Here is a 19625-nt window from a genome sequence, read left to right on the forward strand (position 1 = left end):
TCTGAATATATGGGATTCTATCAGTTAAATATCTATATTTATACGCCTTTGGGATAGAGTCCTTTGATAACATATACAGTAATTCTTCATTATAACTTTGATCGTCCGAAGATCACCGAAGAATTATTGCAAAAAAAAACGTAGCCGTGCTCATTCCTGCGTATGAAGGCCCCTAAAATTAATCTCCATCGAACACCCAACTAATTACTTAATAAAACAATAAAGAATAATTCATTCTTCAGTTATACAACATTACTTTTTATTGATTTTGTAATATCATTAAGAAAATATCATTTGTAATCATTATTTTTGCCCCAAAAAACTTTTGTTTTTTAAATGATTTTTTAGTCGGTGTACATGTGCTGCAATGGATACTGGAAAAATAAGAACTAGAATATCTTATTCATGTACAAATTGTAGAAAGAGGAAGGTAAAATGTAATAGAAAAAAGCCTCAATGTTCTGCTTGTCAAAGAAATAGGATTCCAGCTCATTTATGTGTATATGAGGCCTCGCCTCATGTGTTACGAGCTGCTGCCGAAGCAGCAGCAGCATTGTCATTAGAGTCTGGATCAACTTCAACTTTACCTGATGCTAAAAATATATACAAACTAGAGAGTCATGATGGTTTATATGCTGGCAGGACCGAGAATATCAATTCCACTACCTATATTAAAGGTACTCTGTCGATACTATATGATTTACTGCAATTCATATTATATAAACCACATTTTGATGTCCTGGCCTATCTTGGTGCAACATGTTGGAGAACTATTATACAAAAATTATTCCAACTGCATCCTATTGTAATTGAATCATCTGAAAAGACTAGAGTAGATATAAAATCATGGATGAAACAATCTCGTGTGGAAGAGCCTCGTCCAACAAAAGAATTAGAGAGTATATTACCTATTTATAAGGATATGTCTAAATTATTAAGTAATTTCTTACAACAACAAGATCAACTAATTTTTAAATGCTTTAGTTCTAATGATGTTTACAGATATTTTGACAATACTTTTGATAAACATGGGAAATTAAAGTCCAACCATTCACAAATAGAATTATGTATAACCCTAGCAATTATAATTATATCATGTCAATTAAGTGGTGAATTTAAAAATAATCAAATTGAGTTGATTGGTAATCTTAAATTAATATTTTCGAATTGTAGTTTTGGTTGTACAATTCCTGAATTGCAAGCAATGATTCTACTACATGAAGTAAAAAAATTTAATTTTCATGAAAGATATAAACATAAATTATCAATCCAAGAAATTAATTTGTTATCTACAATTTGTTCTATGGCAACATTATTGGGTCTTAATAGAAATATTGATAAGATCCACAAAGGTGATTTGGCATACATTACTTCGTTAAAGAATATGTGGAAATATATTCTATTTGAAGATACTATCAAAAGTTTCCAATCAGGTCATCAAACTCTAATTAATGATGATTATGTTGAGCATAAATTATTGGACGATGATGTTTTTAATTATAAAGAAAGAATTGAGGTTATGAGAGGTGTTTGTAAAAGAGTCAATCTGTATAATTTATCGAAGCAGGTTGATTTGGATTACGAAATTCAGATTTCCAAAAACTTAGCCAGTAAAGATTTGGAACCAAATTATATAAGTTTGGCACTTGTTCAATGCCTTGTGAACATAAAATATTATAAGTCGCCAACTGTTAGTAATTTAAATGAATGTTTTGATACTTCATTTTCTTTGTATAAAGTTGCCAAATCATTCCTTGAAAAGGGTAAGACTTCTGATACCCTACATGCTCGGGAAGCATTATTCCGAGCCTCGTATGCATTATTATATATCCTTTTGGGTCAAATTGAAGATAGAGTTAGTCTATACAAAAATGGAGAAGTTATAGATGTAGAATGGTTTTTCCGTTTCTTTGAAGACGATTATCAACCTTTTCTTAACAAGATGAGTAAATATTACTACACCACACGATTTCCACTTATTGCTAATATTAATGCATTAGAAATTATTAAAGAACATATCACTCGATCAAAGAAGGATGATTTGGACATTTATCATAATGTACTTTTTAATGATGATGATGATAAGAGACAAGCATTAGAGTTCTTTTAATGGTTTTGTTTTTAGTATTTAGTAATTTTTTCATGTAAACATAATTATTCATTGCATACTTAGATTTATGAAATAAACGATTTAGACGTATTAAACTCCTAAAGGGTAGTAGAGGTGTTTGAGATTTTCCAGATATTTTTGTTCAATCTAGCTGCAAAAATCTTTGTTCAATTCTCAGATTTATATTTTTAGAAGTATGCCCAATTATTTGCTCTATTCTATGTTTGTTGAATATCAATAATGCATTGTATATAAATTCTGGTGTTTAAGAATTTGTAAAAGATCTGTTATGCGATTCAGAAAAATATAATTTAAATAGGGGTTATGACATATTTATCAGACATTAGTTGTAGTTAAACCTCTATGCATCGATGCTCAATTTGTACTCTGTCAAATCATAATCACTAGAGAACGAAAAGTAAATATGTAGGAGAGATATTTATAGTGAATTGACGACCTCACATTGTATATTATGGGGCTTGGTTGCAAAGTTTTCGGAAGTTTTTTGTTTACTTTGTCTGAAATTAAGTGCTCATATAGAAATACACTATATAGTTTACTACACCATTTGGGCTATAGCTATTCACAAGCTCAGTCGCATATATACACATATATATACACATATATATAGAGTCATGCTGATATTAGACCACCTTACTAAAATAAAGTATTAAACAACCTTATAAAATATGGGGTGGTGGTACTACCCCTATTATGCTTATTTACATTCCGCACGGCACGTGACATCTTTCCCGATAATCGTTAATGCAAAATAAAAAAAACAAAAAAAGAAAAAAAAACTTAGAAAAATACGATCACCAGATAAACATAACAAAACCATTCATCATTCTGCTTACTGGAGAATTTGTTTATATAATTTACCAACGACACTCATTAAAAATATAATACATACATAAATAAATAACAAGGAGGAATAAATATATATCCAGCAGTGATAATCTCAGTACTATAATTATATCCTTAATCACATAATTAATTAGCTCATCCAAGAATTTTCAGTTACTCATCCCAGGTCAAGTCATCTACGATATCTTATCAAATCACCATGAATACTTTGGAATTCTTTGTACCTCCGAAGAATTTTTCAACTATATTATCACAACCTAAATTTTATGAAGCTGATATAAAATTATCTATAAAACCATCTTTAATTCCGGGACTTCCTGATGGTATATTAGCACTAATAGTTCCAATAGTTGCCTATTGGTCATACGCGACATTCTTCCATATTATTGATGTTTATGAATTGGCTGAGAAATATAGAATACATCCAAGTGAAGAAGAACAACTGAGAAATAAAGCAACTTTAGATGATGTAGTTAAAGATGTCATATTACAACATGTAGTTCAAACAGTAGTAGGCTTTGTGGTATTTTATTTCGATCCTGTCCCACAAACTGGCCATGAATTATATGAAATGTGGAGTTTAAGACAAAATTACATACCCAGCTTTATTCCTGATGTCTTTGTATATTATGGTTATATGTATGGATGGTCATTAGTAAGAATAACTTTCGCTTTTCTTATAATTGATACATGGCAATATTGGTTACATAGAATCATGCATGTTAATAAGTATTTATACAGAAGATTTCATTCAAGACATCATAGATTATATGTTCCATATGCTTATGGTGCTTTATACAATGATCCAGTAGAAGGTTTCTTATTAGATACTTTAGGTACTGGACTTGCTAATATTATTACTAAATTATGTCCAAGAGAAGCTATCGTCTTGTATACATTTGCTACTTTAAAAACAGTTGATGATCATTGTGGATATCGATTACCATTTGATTTATTTCAAATAATTTTCCCAAATAATTCCATTTATCATGACATTCATCATCAAACTTGGGGTATTAAAAATAATTTTTCTCAACCATTCTTTACTTATTGGGATAAATTATTTGGAACCGAATATAAATTTGTTGATGAATATAAGCAAATGCAAGATCACATTACTTTAACAAGATATAGAGAATTTTTGGCTACAAAGACTAAGAGTAAATGGACCTTTAATGACGATGGTGAATCTGAATCTAAAAAGGATAGATAATTCATTAATTCATTAATTCAATCATTCAATCAATCATTCACTTACTTATCACCTTGGATTGTACATCACTTAATCATTTATCAAAACATTTTTTAATCAAAAGGATAACCTTTTAATATCATTAATTTAATCACATATTTCTTATCCTATGTATATATAATGTCACCACAGATTGTGACCAAATTTATCAATGCTTCAATGACTCAGCAAATAAAATCTTAATAATCTTAATTTCAAGTATAATACTTTCTCTAATGTTCGACGATATTTTTAATATATAATTATACTATGTTTATAATAGTAGTTTTTAGTTAGGTTTGTAGGTGTTGTTTATGTGCAGGCTATTTTTGTCCTAAAATTTTAAACCAGACGGGTGATATTGTTAAAAGTTTCCAAGTATTTCATGATCAATAAGCATCTTGTCAGTTCTATTAAACTTAAATAATAGAAGAGCCAACATGTCCAAGAGCTCTAAGTATAACGGGGATGATATATGGAAGAATAATGTCGAAAAAATTGTATGTATTTCTCAAGATTATTCAGCTCTGATCGGTATTGGTTTTAGATTCTAAACAACCATTGCAACGATAAAGAGATTGAATAGTAACAAGTATATTTGATCTCATAGTTTTAATTGAATATAAATCGTACTAACATGTGAGATATAGAATTCAGAATTATTTACATTAACATACGGGTCTGTTGTAGCACAACTATGTCGAGACTTCAATAACAATTATCATGAAGTCAACAATCAATTGGATAAAATGGGGTATAATATTGGATTACGATTAATTGAAGAATTCTTAGCCAAAACAGGAGTTCGTCGATGCCAAACTTTTCGAGAAACAAGTGAAATAATTAGTAAAATTGGATTTAAAATATTCTTAAATATAGTTCCAACTATTGAAAATTGGAGTTCAGATAATAAAACTTGTTCATTAATTCTTCCTGAACCTAATCCACTAACAGAATTTGTTGAATTACCAATAACGACTGATTCTAAGATTAGTAAAGAATTATGGTATTCACAAATTTTATGTGGAGTATTAAGAGGTGCACTTCAAATGGTTCAATTAGATGTAGATGTTAATTTTGTTAAAGATGTTTTAAGAGGTGATGATCGTACTGAGATAAGATTAAAGTTAAATAAGGTGCTTAAGGATGAGATACCCGCAGGAGAAGATTAGAATTATAAAATAAAAAATTAACAAATTGGTATAAAAGAAAAATTGTATTAATCCCTTATATAGGGTATATATTAAATAATATATTTTCTATACATTAATCCAAGATCACCAGCTTCAATGAGTTATAAGCTGCAACTATGAGCTTGATTATGTCTGACCTTTTTTCTTGTGGCGAGCAAATGACCATTTAAGCTATATATCAAAAAGCTTTTTTTAGGAAATCTTACGATGGCAATTACAGTGTTGTGCACATTGTAAGTTCAATAGACATATATAATTCTCAGAAAGTATAGTCCAAGATACATATTCAGTAAACTAAATTATATTGTAAATTAATACTTATCGTGATGAAGTTAGAGGATTCTGCAGGTGTAGTTGTTACCCCACTAAAGGCATCAGCAACAATAACCAAATTGCAACCATTAAGTAGTAAAAGTGTTAAAGTTGATAGACAATCATTTTTCACTTCTGAAGATAAGAGTACATATCGAGCTATATTACAATTATTAAGTTTTATAACCTATGATTTGGTACTTTGGTTCTTTTCTTTTGTAATTCATACTTTCTTTCGTGATATTCAACCACGAGGTACATTTCATATACCTCATCAGGGCCCTGTAATATTTGTCATTGCTCCTCATCATAATCAATTCATTGATCCATTGATTGTCATGTCCAAAGTAAAACAATTCATTGGTCGTCGTATTGCATTCATAATTGCTAACAAATCTTATAAGCAAAGATTCATAGGAACAATGGCCATGTTATGTGGGGTAATCCCAGTTGAAAGACCACAAGATCTAGTCAAACCAGCACTGGGGAAAATAAGAGTTAATCCAGATAATGAAATTGAAGTGATTGGAGAAGGTACCAAGTTCACAACTGAATGTATGGAAAAGGGATTGGTTGGTTTACCTGAATATTTAGGAAATGTACAAATTCTCAGTATTCAAGATGATACTCATCTTATATTGAAGAAGAAATTCGAGTCAGCTCGCCCAGAAAATCAAGCTAGAATTGACAAACTATTAAGAGAAGGAACAAAGTATAAAGTAGCTCCTCATATTGACAATAGTGTTGTTTTCAAACATGTCTTCAACCATTTAAATAGCGGTAGAGTATTAGGAATATTTCCAGAAGGTGGATCTCATGATAGACCAGATTTGTTGCCTTTGAAGCCAGGTGTTGCTATCATGGCACTTGGTACAGTTGCTGAAGCTATTAATAAACTTAAGGAAGGTAATTCAGATGTTCATATTGAGCCTGTTACTATTATCCCAGTAGGTTTAAACTATTTTCATCCTCATCTATTCAGATCGCGTGTTGTTGTTGAATTTGGAGAACCTATTATAGTCGATAAGTCTATGGGTTTGCATTATATTGAAAGTTCAAGGGCCGCAGTTGGTGAGTTATTGAATGCAATAACATTAGGGTTAAAAGAAGTTACTGTTACTTGCAAAGATTACGAAACACTTATGGTATTACAGGCAGCCAGAAGATTATATACTTCTGCCAATAGAGAGAATATTCCCTTACCTATGGTAGTTGAATTGAACAGAAGGTTGATTAAAGGTTATGAACAATACAAGAATGAACCAGATGTGATAGAATTAAGGGAGAAAGTAATGGCATACAATTCTAAATTACGGGCTCTTCGACTCCATGATCACGATGTCGAGACATTAACACGTAAACACAGATTCCATACATTCATCGTTTTAATAGAACGACTCTTCAAATATGCGTTGTTCATGGGTTTAAGTTTACCTGGGATGATATTATTTAGTCCTGTGTTTATTGTTGCTATTAGAATATCCAACAAAAGAGCCAAAGAAGCACTTGCTGCATCTGTTGTTAAGATTAAAGCTAATGATGTGATTGGTACATGGAAGATTCTTGTTGCTTTAGTATTAGCTCCCGCTTTATACATTTTGTATTCTATTATTGGAACAATCTTAATTTTGGAATACAATATTTCGCCAATCCATGTTCCAGTATACATAATTTTCTTATTCTGTTATTGCTGGGCATTATTAACGACATATGCATCTTTGAGAGTTGGAGAAATTGGAATGGATTATTATAAGTCTTTAAGACCATTATTCCTTTCTATAGTTAGTTTCCACACCAATGGAGAGATTGAAATTGATGAATTAAAGAAAACACGTCGGGAATTGGCAGGTAAAGTCGATGAATTTTGCAACAAGTATGGTCCTGGTATGTTTGATGATTTTGATGAATTCTATGGTGATTTTGATGATGAAAAAGTAACAGTTGTTCATGAAGGTGATGAAATCGAATCATCAGATGAAGAAGGAGAACATCCAATATATAAAGCAGGTAAGAAGGGTAAGGGAATGTTAAGTAGGATAAGTTCCGTTGAATCATTCAATATTCATAATTTAAGTGATATTCCAATCTTTTCATATCTTACCGATAGCGTTACTGGGGCAGGTATTTCAGCCAAGTCATCATTTACAAATTTGACAACTATTCGAGGACATCCTCAATCAAATGGAGACAAACGTGTTTATCACAATAATAATAATAGCGACTTTGACGAAGACGTTGGGTTAAAATTGCGAAACAAGCTAAAGAGCAAACTTAATAACAATTGGAATGAAAATCAGAATGGATCTGATTAGTAGCTACCTTCGGGCCGGTGTAATAAAAGGTGCAAAAAAAAAGGCAAGGGAAGGGAACGCTTAAGGACGTTAAATAAATACATAGTCAAACTAAATAAATATAAAATCAGCAAGAGGTACAAACAAAGAGGTTAATAAGTCGAAGGGGGTGGGTCGTGGTAATGTACTGAGATGTAAATAGTTATATAGCAATGTACATCATCTTGCTTAACAAAGCAATCTGAATATATTTATTTGTTTCAAAGCCAACTTGCCCTTTTTTCCTTGTCTTGAGAAAAACTGAAATTACTCAATAAAGTAATGTCAATTTTAAACAAAGATCTACGAATTTGGAGACGCACATCTTGGGAATAATTGAAGACAAAGGAAAGGAAGGAGAAGTATGAAAGTAGTAATTTTCGTGTTGCAAATGTATCTAGATTATATATATATATATATAAGTATGTGTAAATAAGTTTGAATTTTGCAATTTAGATTGAGTCTAGTTGTTTAGCTTTCATGGATCAATTGAATTTTATCATTTAAGGTACATCTTCGGTAATATGTTCAAACAAACTAGTGGAATCTTTGGGATCATTGCTATAGTAATGCTTATGGCAGTTACAAGAGTTTTAAGTACACCAATTCCTGCGGATATCACCTTAAAGGCAAAATCATTGAAGTTACTAAAATCATCATCAGTTTATTCTACAAAAACTACAGTTAACAACGTTGAACGAGTAGTTGGAGAAATTTCATTTAATGGCCCCAAAGTTCAAAATATACTAGCAGAAAGAGTTCCTAGTGGGATTCCTATGCTCTAGTCAATTACATTTCCTAATCTAGTAATTCCGGCACGTACCTGCATACTGCGTTAAAAGAACCCCGGCTATGATATAAAATCATGAGACAGACACAGACCGAAAGACCGAAAAAGAAAGTCAAAGAGAGAAATTGTCATGTGACCTAACACCGAAAAAAGAAACTTTGCCACCGACAATGACTCTTCCCAAATGAGATTTTGATGATTCATCATCAGATAGTATAAAATCACGATGTAATTAGTCAATTTATATATAAACCTTTACTAAACCAATTTTATACCCTCCATATATATACTAGATATATATTATTAATATATACTTAAAATACCCTATTTAGTTTATTTAGTTAAACTAACAACACATAACATAGCAAACTAATCAATATTTGCTACGCTACTACCATCAATTTCTATTAGCGACTTTCCCTTATCTACCGGAGTCGCAGCCTCAACCCACAGACGACAATTTCAAAGGGAGGCAAAATACACATCATTTTATAAATAAGTTTCGGAACCACACAACCATTTTGTTATATCTTATCTTCATTTTACTCACAAACTAATATTTCCCACACTCTTAAATCTAGTGTTTTATCATTTAGCATAATTCATATATACTCGTATCAATCATGAAAGTCACTATCAGATTATCTACTGAATCTTCTTATACTATAACTATCCCGGATAACTCAACCGTAGAGGATTTAAGAAATTCTGCTAAAGTTGGATGTCCGATTTCTGCTAAATTACCTTCTGATTTTAAACTTATTTATAATGGTGTTAAATTAGCTCCTTACTATAAACCTTTATCGACATTTAATATAACACCATCATCTCCAATAACAGTCATCCTTATGAGTAATGGTTCAGATACTCCAACAAATTTAACTCCTCAATCTTCACATGTTGATATCACTACTGAAACTGCCAATACTTCAACTGTTTCTACAACTGTTGGTGTTAAAAAGACCAAGAAGAAGAATAAGTGCTCTTTCAAATCTTGTACTTCTGCTCCTTTAAGAATGGTAGGTGCTTGTAGTCATTGTCAAGGAACATTCTGTGCCAAACATCGTCTTTTAGAAGACCATTTATGTCAAGGTTTACAATTCTGTAAAGATAATGCTCATGAAAGAAATGCCATGAAGTTACAGAGCGAAAGTACAATCACAAGTAGAGTATAGATTTAAATTACATCTTTTTTGGTCATAGGTCATATTTTAATCAGTTTCCAACTTCATCCATTCAACTACTTTGCACTCCTTACTATTTGCTACTCCACCTTAAAGTTCAGGTTTAATATTTAACTCTAATTTATTTGTTTGTTTTTAATTTTAATCCTCAGCCATGATGCCATGCTAATGATTTTCCATTCACTTTCTACAAGTTATATATAATCATATAATTTTTCCATATAGAACTCATTTTGTTTTTTCATATATAATACCCTGCATTTCTTAAGCAGATAATAAATTTTCTAATACGTCTTCATATTTCCCATTTGTAACATTATTCGCTCTCTTTAATATCTCTTCTGCTTTAACATATTGTCCTTCTTGTTCATCACTATCAACATCATAAAGATTTCCTAAACTTATCATGGCTTCGGCTACTGCTACCCAAGTTTCTGGATCTTCCTTATCTTCAGCTTGCTTCAAGTAAGTTAAAGCAGTCGATATTAAATCACGAGCAATGGTTTGAGCTTCTTGAGCTTTTAAACCTTCCAATTCTTCAATACCTGCATAGTCATCATCATAAGTCAAACTAGTGTATACGCTGCTAGGAATTTCCAGCTCCTGTAAATATGATTGTCCTACCCTTTTACATATATCACGACGGAGCTGACTATCTCTCTTAACATCTTCCTTTTGTTGATCCAAATTTTCAAGATACTTGATGATATGATCTCTCCACCATTGGTTGTATTCATCAGTATTACGAACAGAAAATAATGGATGGGTTTCAGCCAATTCAACTGATTGTTGGTCTTCATCATCATCATCATCTTCCTCATCATCATCATTTTCTTCCTCATCATCATCATCTTTTCCGAAATTGTCAATTATATCCAAAATATCATCTAAACTTTCTAACACATCGAAATTTTGTTCATTAAACAACTCAAATTGTCCATTTGTCTCAGCAAGCTTTTCACCAGCTTCATAAGCTTTTAAAGCATTATTCAATTCCTTCACAATTATATTTCCCTCCTTAGTATCCACTTTTGAGTCTATAGACAATTTGGAAATTTGCTCTAAGGCAATTCGTGAAAGTAAAATTCTAGCTTTAGACATTTGCAATTGGGCAGATTTTGGAAATTTCTCTAACCCAAGATCAATTCTTTCTAAACTAGCATCAAAATATTCTGCAATTTTACCATCATCAACATGAAAATTACTCAATTCTGCAAGAGCTAATGCATAAATTGAATGGAAATCATCTTTCAAAGTAATGGTACTAGGTTCATCCTTAGTTTCGTTATTGTTTCTTAACAAACGATCACACTCATGAACAATACCATTCAAAACTAACTCATTATCTCTATCTGAATCATAATAAGTCTTCCATAAAGCCTTCAATTGAGCAATCTCATCTTCAGCATCGGCTTCTTCGTTTAACTCAACAGTGAGCTCATTACTGGCTGGAGTTTGTACATCTTCACTTTCTACACCATTAGATCCCTCACTGGCTGGTTTCGATTTCTTAGCGTTAGCTTTAGCTTTAGCTCCAAGTCCTAAAGGTCTCTTAACACCCATTTTGATTTCTATATTTCTATGGAATATTAAATGAAAGTTTTCAGTACATCAGACCATATATATAAAATTTATTCACTATAGTTAAAAAGAATAGGCTTGTGTGCAGGTATGCGATGTTTTGCTGCACTTCATCCAAATAGAGTTTTGCAGCTATATGTTTATAATTACGTGTGGGTGACCAGCCCAGAAATATATATTTCAGCTAGAGTTTAAGATATTTAAGTAATCTTGAAAATCTATAGTAAATCAGCTGATGTAGTTACATGTCAAATAAGCTTATCAATTATATAATAGACAAACTCTAATTCTTTGCGGATAATATAGTGATTAATTCGTAAAACTATCCTAGTTTCTCTCTAATAAGTTTGTAATTTTCATCCTTGTCCATTGGAAATTAGAGTTGCGAGTGAAGAACGAATATGTCTATTAGTATAGCAATACAACAGCAGATACTATCTTAATGGTAAGTGGGGATTATGTGCAGGTCTATTGATAAGCAGCAGTCCACGTGATATTTTGTAATCCAGAAATTTTTCAAACCCCATATATGTATATATATTGATCCAGATCTACATCAGTTCGGAGTTTGACTAGTATTTGATACCTTTTAGTATATCAGAAGTGTGCTTACAATGCCAAACTTGCTAACTTCGTGGAACTGCCGTGAAGAAAGACATCTAATAATAGTTCAAGATGCCAAATCATCTTTGATAAGAGCTAAGACTATTAAAGAAGCAGGTGCAAATCCTGTAATATTTGCATCAAGTTCGTCTTCAGAAGTGAATGATGAAGAGTTTGAAGTTATTTCCAATAAATCTTTGAATATAGATGATATCATTGAAACAATGACAACTTATGGTAGAGATGAAGTGAATAATATAATTGATAAAGTATTTGTAGTCTTACCAATAGCTCAACATGAATTAAAATGTCAGATATATAACGAATGCAAAAAACTCAGAATACCGATAAATACAACTGATACACCTGAGTTGTGTACATTCACATTACTTTCGACTCATACTGCGGGAGATTTCCAAATGGGAGTGACTACTTCTGGTAAAGGATGCAAATTAGCATCTAGAATTAAAAGAGAGCTTGTTAATGCATTACCAGCCAATATAGGTGAAATATGTGATAAAGTAGGTGAGCTTAGAACTAGAATACAGCGAGAAGATGCGATCATTTTGTCATCTAATTCAAATCATGAAGATATTGGTGAACATGACGAAGATGCTGTAACTACATCCAAATTAAACTCTTTAGTTGAAGAATTCAATATGTCAAAGGAACAACAGAAATCGCAAAGGGCAAGATGGTTAAGTCAAATAGTTGAATATTTCCCATTACAATATCTTTCTACTTTATCGTTAGATGATTTGTCTCAAGCATATCATAATAAAAATGAGTTAATAGATAGTACCGAAAAGGATGATGAAAGTTTTGAAAGTGCTAACAAGAGACAAAAATTAGTAAGAAAGCAAGGAACAATCTCATTAGTTGGATCAGGACCAGGATCAGTCTCATTACTTACATTAGGAGCACTTCATGCTATATTCACAGCCGATTTGATTCTTGCCGATAAGTTAGTACCTCAGGAAGTTATTGACTTAATACCGCAAAAGAGAACCAAATTATTCATTGCAAGAAAGTTCCCTGGTAATGCAGAACGAGCTCAACAAGAATTACTTGAAATGGGATTACAAGGATTAGAACGTGGTGAACGTGTTGTACGTTTAAAACAAGGTGATCCATATATTTTTGGTCGTGGTGGTGAAGAATACAATTTCTTTCAACTGAAAGGATATAAACCTGTTGTTTTACCAGGTATTACCTCAGCTTTGGCAGCTCCTGTATTGAGTCAAATTCCTGCCACCCATAGAGAAGTAGCAGATCAAGTTTTAATTTGTACCGGAACTGGACGTCGTGGGGCTGTACCAGTATTACCTGAATTTGTTAAATCAAGAACTACTGTATTCTTAATGGCTTTACATCGTATAGTTGAATTAATTCCTAAATTAATTGAAGAGAAAAATTGGAGTCCTGATTTACCAGTTGCAATTATAGAAAGAGCATCGTGTCCTGATCAAAGAATTATAAGGACAACATTATCATCAGTAGCAGAAGCAGTTGAAGCATGTGGTTCAAGACCTCCTGGATTATTTGTTACAGGTTATGCTTGCGAGGTAATAGTTAAGAATAATTCAGATTCTAATCAGAAATGGGTAGTTGAAGAAGGATGTTCATCTATCAATAAATCTACCTATTTATCACCAATAGTAGATTTAATTGCTAAACAAGAAAAGTTGATCGAAGAACCCCGCGAAAGACGACTTCCACCTGTAGGACCCCCAATGTACAAAGATTATTTATTTATATAGTTATATATTTATTCATTCATTCATTTATTAATGTAATATATTTTAATGTAATATAATAGAAGTTAATTTAATAAAACTTAATTAATTTAGTAATAATACTTATGAGTAATAAGGTTTATTCGGTGCTACTATGACACCTCTCTCTCACGTGTACTATCGGGTTCGCGATAAGAGCCACAATAATTTTTTTTCTATCGGGTATTTAATCCCATGACAAATTCCCACCGAATTTATTGCAATAATCACCAACTGGTAATTGGATTTTTTTCACAATTTTCATGTTGAAGAGATTGGGAAGTATAGTACAACATTCCTATTCAATCTCAATACATAAAGTATCAAATATAACTATAAATTCAAGAACAATCATGACTACATCTAAAGTTTCTAAATCATTAGATCCAGCATCCTTACATAATCCATACTTCTTTCAAAAGCCAGGACAAAAGGATATTTGGTCTTTAATTAATGAAACTGCCGCACAAGCTCAACAAGAATCTGGTAAACCAATTGTAAATTTAGGTCAAGGATTTTTTTCTTATAATCCACCTGATTTTGCAATTAATGCAGTAGGTGAAGCATTAACAAAACCTCAATTTAATCAATATGCTCATGCAAGAGGTAATCCAAATTTAATTGTAGAAATTGCTAAACATTATTCAAAAGCTTTTGGTAGACCAGTAGATGAATCAGAAATTCAAATTACTACTGGAGCTAATGAAGGTATATTTTCAATCTTTTTTGGATTCTTAACTCCTGGTGATGAAGTTATTGTATTTGAACCATTCTTTGATCAATATATTCCAAATATTGAAATGACTGGTGCAAAAGTTAAATATGTTGAAATTAAATATCCTCAAAAATTTGATAATCAAACTGTTTCTGGTGATGATTGGGAAGTTGATTGGGAAGGTTTAGAAAATTCAATTACTGATAAAACTAAAATTATTGTTCTTAATACTCCTCATAATCCAATTGGTAAAGTATTTACTGAAGATGAATTATATAGACTTGGTAAATTAGCCATTGAACATAATATTATTATTGTTAGTGATGAAGTTTATGAAAATCTTTATTTTACAAAGACTTTCCCAAGACCTGCTGCTTTAGCTAAATTACCTGAATTAGCAGAAAGAACTTTAACAGTAGGATCTGCAGGTAAATCCTTTGCTGCCACTGGTTGGAGAGTTGGATTTATTCATGGACCTGCTAGTTTAATTAAATTTGTAACTGCTGCTCATACTAGAATTTGTTTTTCGACTCCTGCTCCTTTACAACAAGCTGTTTCTCAAGGTTTTATTGAAGCAGGAAAGAATGATTACTTTAACAAAGTTAGAGATGATTATATCCATAAATATAAGATTTTTACTAAAGTATTTGATGAATTAGGTTTACCTTATACTATTGCTCAAGGTGGTTATTTCTTATTAGTTAATTTACTGAAAGTTAAAGTACCAGAAGATTATGATTTCCCACTTTCAATTTCTGCTAGAGGTACTTTAGACTTTAAATTAGCTTATTGGTTAATTAAAGAAATTGGAGTTGTTGGTATTCCACCAACTGAATTCTTAATTCCATCAAACAGAAAGGGTAATGGTTTAGAAAAAACTCTTAGATTTGCTGTATGTAAAGATGATGCTATCTTAGAAGATGCAGTCAATAGATTAAGACAATTAAAAGATTATATATAGATTAGAAGATCATTAAAAGAAGTGTTGCTTATATACATGTATGTGTAAAATCTATTAATTTCTAATATACAATTTAAATATAAATTTCATTTCCCCAAAATCATCATATCCATCTTCAATTTCTGATTCTATTTCATGGAATTTATTCTTCATAAGATTCCATAATACTTCTCTTTCCTGTTCATATTTTGGCCTTAATGGTACTTGAATTAGTACACGAGATTTACTCTTATCTAAAGCAGAAAATTTTTCAATCATATTGACTAACCAGTATGGATGTTGTGGAGAATATATGGGATCACTTACAACAATAGTATTAAATGTTATATCTTGACCATACTTTTCAGTAAAGGATATAGGATCACACCAATTTAATTCATCAACATGAGCATTAATCTTATTTAATTCTACATTGTCTTGAAGATTAGGAACTATTTCTTGTAAATCTGTAAGCCAAGTGGTATATCCTAAAATGGAACAAGCCATACCCACCAATCCTGTTCCTGAACCAAGTTCTAATACATTATCCAATAAGTAATGTTTATTCTTCTGTTGATTAATGAGTCTATTGGCCAAGATCAAAGATGAACCCCAAGTTTTTAAACCTAAGTTATCACTGGTTAAGGAAGGTTCCTTTAAAGAAATAAAATCATAATCATATTGATTTAAGTTATTAATTTCAATTCTACGTATTATTTCTGGTTGGGCCGTTCTTCCACAATTTTCACTAATTCTTAATGAAGTTTCTTTATAAATGAATTGTCTATCATTATCATCATTAATCCAATTAAGGTCACTAGATATTATTCTCGTCAAGTATGCATTATAACCACTATCTTGTTTTAAGGAATAACTGAGATCAGGAACTGATGATAATTTCTTATCTGAATTAAATCTAGTACCATAAATCTGAAACCAAGATAATGCTTGTTCAACTGTATTAATATCAAGACCTTTCTTAATAAAGATATCTTGAGGTGATAAGTGAATATTAGTTGAAACTTGAGCATTGGAATTAAAATTTCGAACTTCTTCTGGTGCTAATAGTTTCAATAGAGTGACTAGAACTTCTTTAGGAGGTTGTAGCCGAAGTGAAGGTAAATCTAGAATATGTAATGGAGGATCATCGTCTTCATGCTCATCTTCAGTATGATCAATATTTAACGGTATGTATTTCTGTGAAGACTCTGTCAGATCATAATATTCAACTGAATTATCATTAATTTTATCTGAATTAGGCGTAAATAATGATAGAGGATCAAAATCCATGTCTAACTAAAGAATATCTAAATTAATACTACCAATCAAAAATTTTGCAAGCTCTGATATTTGACTTTTTCGAGGTGACCGATACGGAACAACCGTTTTAGGTAAGATTGTACAAAACGCCAAAAATCTGCAACCATTTTATAATTATCGGATTAATATGAATCTGAAATTTACTGGAATGATGTTATACGATATACGATATACGATACACTATACGTAAAATGACATTTATTGAATTATTTCTATTGAAAACTATATACAAATTCGGATATGTTTTTCCGGACCAAATGTTTTAGTACTGTTAAAAATCAGTAACTCTACCATTAAAGGCCCATTCATTGGAGTGTCTTAATGGATCCTGCTTTGGACCACCAACCTCACCAGTTTTTGGATTCACCTCACCTTCAAATTCAGGTATAGTCTTAAGGGTTTGGAAACTTCCAATATCTGAACTCAATTTTGGTGGATTGGTAATGAGTGTTGGTGCTTCACTTGAATGAGTACCTGAAGCTTTAATTTGATCATTGTATTCTTCAATAGCTATTTGAGAATTAGCTATAGATTGTAATTTTTCAAATTCTTCTTGTTCCTCTTTAGGTAAACGTGGAGGTGATGGAGTGATCTCAGTACCAAATTTTGATGCAAAGAATCGTCTACTATTAATACCCAAAGTAGAAGCTGATCTCACAGGTGAAACCCTAACTACTTGGATGAATCTCGACATGATCTATAGTGCTAGAAAGGGTAAGGATATCAGTGAACGAGAAAAGAAAATTTAAGACAAGGAATGAAGAGAAGAGAAAAGAAGAGAAGAGAAAGGAAAGGGAAAAGAAATATACAAGGCCGGGATATGGTAGATAAATAAATTTAAATTGCGCTTTACGGGCACATACAGGAAAATGCAAAATGCAAAATGCAAAATGCAATTTTCAACTTCTGCTTAATAACCAGTCAATCAAAAAATGATAATATTATAAATTAAAGTAAATATTAATTAGTCTATAAAGTTATATGAAATATACAAATTATTAAAGTCAGTCGGTTAAGCCCATTTACCTAATAAGGCCATTAAACCAGTACCCCAACACATAACGAAGAAGGCAAGAAGCATCTTTTTAAAACCATTTTCACCTTTAAATTCATTTGAGAATAAGAATTCATGAGCCATTAATTCTACAATACCAGTATAAATTAAAATACCAGAAGAAATAGAATCAAATACACCATTAGTAATGGTTGAAATAGCAGAATCTGGTGGATAAGTTTCTCTTACACCTAAACCAATAGCAATAGAAATTGGAGTAGTTAAACCATAACCAGCAGCTAATAACCATGGTGTCCATCTTTTATCCTTTGGCCAATAAGTAGTAGCAATTCTAGTACCTAAACCTAAACCTTCAAACATTTGATGGAAGACTAAAACAATATATAAAGATTTGAATTCTTCACCAGCAACAGCTAAAGTAAGACCGACAAATACAGAATGAAAGATAATACCAAATTCCAAAACAAATACATTTAATAATTGTCCATAGTATTGTTCTTTATCACTATCTTGAATTGGAGTGCCAATAGCTTCAGGATCTTGATGATCATGAGCATGAGAAAAGTGATCAGGATAAAGCTTTTCTAATTCTTTTGTACCATCATTATTACCTTTTTCTTCATGTTCATGTTCAGATTCAGATTCGATATCTTTTTTAACATAAACAGATTCATCACCAAAATGTGAATGAGATTGACCTTCAGATTCAAGTTTTTTATCAATAAGTCTGTAAGCAACTAATTCAAAGAAGAAAAGTGAAAAAAGTGTAAAAAGAGAAATGGCAAAAGCATATGGATATGCTTGCCATCCTTCACCTAAACATTCACTAGATAAAGCTTGATTTGCAGGTTGTAATAAATGAATAAATGCAGTAGCTACAATAACACCCGAACCAAAATATTTGGCAAGAAAGAATGTCCAACCAGGCATTCTAATAAAAGAATATCTTGATGATAAGATTGGGAAGAAGGCACCGAATGATGATGTAGCCAAGATAACAAATACAGAAGAAATACGAGCTCCCATGGAACCATTATAGTCGTTACCGACAGGACAAGTATCTCTTGCAAAAATACTGACAGCTTCCATTTTCAGTAAAATATTATATTATTATTTGTTATTATTTAATAACCAAGAAAAAAAACAGTTAGGAATGCAGATGTCAAAGTTCTTAAATAGTTTTTGTTAGTGCAAGATAAAACTCCCAAGAAAACTATAGTAGTTATTAGGTATAATTGTTTTTGCAAACTAAGCCAAAATAAAATATTTTAACAATAATTAAAATAGTGGCCCAGATGAAGAATGCAAGTAGAGCCGTTTAACCCCCTCAATTAATTCAGCTAGTATTTATTGCTTATTTCAAAGGAATATTGAAACGAGCCTCTTTTTAATCTTGTGATATATTGAGTTAATGTTATAGAATTTAATAATATAACAGAACAAACAATTAGTATTGACACAAGAAAATTTTTATACTAATGGAGTTATTACAGATTAATTTGGAATTTGGAATTTGCAATATTGATTTAGCTCCAATAGATATGGATTATGAAGTTAAGTTTAAAAAATATGGGAATAACACACCTAAATGAGTTGAAAGAAGAAACGAAATCACCAAAATAGAAATACAAATGACAATCAAAAATGACAAACACTAAT

The 19625-nt window shown here is 31.3% G+C and overlaps 11 protein-coding genes across 11 annotated transcripts; 7 read left to right on the plus strand and 4 right to left on the minus strand. All coding sequences in view use genetic code 12, as the record gives it.

The window, feature by feature from the left end:
- Window positions 1-367: 367 nt before the first annotated feature.
- On the plus strand, window positions 368-2110 carry RJT21DRAFT_113665 (uncharacterized protein; the record flags this gene model as incomplete). The annotated part of the gene is made up of 1 exon (XM_064880189.1): window positions 368-2110. One exon carries the CDS (start codon window positions 368-370, stop codon window positions 2108-2110), a length of 1743 nt encoding a protein of 580 aa, XP_064738267.1.
- A 1066-nt stretch (window positions 2111-3176) lies between these two features.
- Window positions 3177-4190, plus strand: SUR2 (sphingosine hydroxylase; the record flags this gene model as incomplete). The annotated part of the gene is made up of 1 exon (XM_064885407.1): window positions 3177-4190. One exon carries the CDS (start codon window positions 3177-3179, stop codon window positions 4188-4190), a length of 1014 nt encoding a protein of 337 aa, XP_064738268.1.
- Window positions 4191-4419: 229 nt separating this feature from the next.
- RJT21DRAFT_30992 (TRAPP complex core subunit) lies at window positions 4420-5554 on the plus strand. Its single transcript, XM_064884104.1, has 2 exons — window positions 4420-4708; window positions 4859-5554. The coding sequence occupies exons 1-2, from the start codon at window positions 4649-4651 to the stop codon at window positions 5378-5380; spliced, it is 582 nt and encodes a 193-aa protein (XP_064738269.1). The 5' UTR covers window positions 4420-4648; the 3' UTR covers window positions 5381-5554.
- SCT2 (bifunctional glycerol-3-phosphate/glycerone-phosphate O-acyltransferase) lies at window positions 5554-8296 on the plus strand. The gene has a single exon (XM_064884106.1). It carries the CDS (start codon window positions 5728-5730, stop codon window positions 8023-8025), a length of 2298 nt encoding a protein of 765 aa, XP_064738270.1. The 5' UTR covers window positions 5554-5727; the 3' UTR covers window positions 8026-8296.
- An 846-nt stretch (window positions 8297-9142) lies between these two features.
- On the plus strand, window positions 9143-10238 carry RJT21DRAFT_31001 (uncharacterized protein). Its single transcript, XM_064884105.1, has one exon. It carries the CDS (start codon window positions 9457-9459, stop codon window positions 10006-10008), a length of 552 nt encoding a protein of 183 aa, XP_064738271.1. The 5' UTR covers window positions 9143-9456; the 3' UTR covers window positions 10009-10238.
- On the minus strand, window positions 10146-11896 carry RJT21DRAFT_30984 (uncharacterized protein). Its single transcript, XM_064884103.1, has one exon. It carries the CDS (start codon window positions 11578-11580, stop codon window positions 10282-10284), a length of 1299 nt encoding a protein of 432 aa, XP_064738272.1. The 5' UTR covers window positions 11581-11896; the 3' UTR covers window positions 10146-10281.
- Window positions 11882-14038, plus strand: MET1 (uroporphyrinogen-III C-methyltransferase). The gene has a single exon (XM_064881587.1). The coding sequence runs from the start codon at window positions 12213-12215 to the stop codon at window positions 13959-13961; it is 1749 nt and encodes a 582-aa protein (XP_064738273.1). The 5' UTR covers window positions 11882-12212; the 3' UTR covers window positions 13962-14038.
- A 158-nt stretch (window positions 14039-14196) lies between these two features.
- RJT21DRAFT_119984 (kynurenine--oxoglutarate transaminase) lies at window positions 14197-15675 on the plus strand. The gene has a single exon (XM_064881588.1). It carries the CDS (start codon window positions 14240-14242, stop codon window positions 15650-15652), a length of 1413 nt encoding a protein of 470 aa, XP_064738274.1. The 5' UTR covers window positions 14197-14239; the 3' UTR covers window positions 15653-15675.
- On the minus strand, window positions 15676-16934 carry RJT21DRAFT_119985 (S-adenosylmethionine-dependent methyltransferase). The gene has a single exon (XM_064881589.1). The coding sequence runs from the start codon at window positions 16919-16921 to the stop codon at window positions 15707-15709; it is 1215 nt and encodes a 404-aa protein (XP_064738275.1). The 5' UTR covers window positions 16922-16934; the 3' UTR covers window positions 15676-15706.
- On the minus strand, window positions 16935-17955 carry RJT21DRAFT_119986 (uncharacterized protein). The gene has a single exon (XM_064881590.1). The coding sequence runs from the start codon at window positions 17643-17645 to the stop codon at window positions 17223-17225; it is 423 nt and encodes a 140-aa protein (XP_064738276.1). The 5' UTR covers window positions 17646-17955; the 3' UTR covers window positions 16935-17222.
- An 8-nt stretch (window positions 17956-17963) lies between these two features.
- ZRT2 (low-affinity Zn(2+) transporter) lies at window positions 17964-19055 on the minus strand (the record flags this gene model as incomplete). The annotated part of the gene is made up of 1 exon (XM_064885393.1): window positions 17964-19055. The coding sequence occupies one exon, from the start codon at window positions 19053-19055 to the stop codon at window positions 17964-17966; it is 1092 nt and encodes a 363-aa protein (XP_064738277.1).
- Window positions 19056-19625: the final 570 nt, after the last annotated feature.

The sequence above is a fragment of the Scheffersomyces amazonensis genome, assembly GCF_036850825.1.
Source record: "Scheffersomyces amazonensis strain UFMG-HMD-26.3 chromosome Unknown RJT21scaffold_3, whole genome shotgun sequence".
Lineage (NCBI taxonomy): Eukaryota > Fungi > Ascomycota > Pichiomycetes > Serinales > Debaryomycetaceae > Scheffersomyces > Scheffersomyces amazonensis.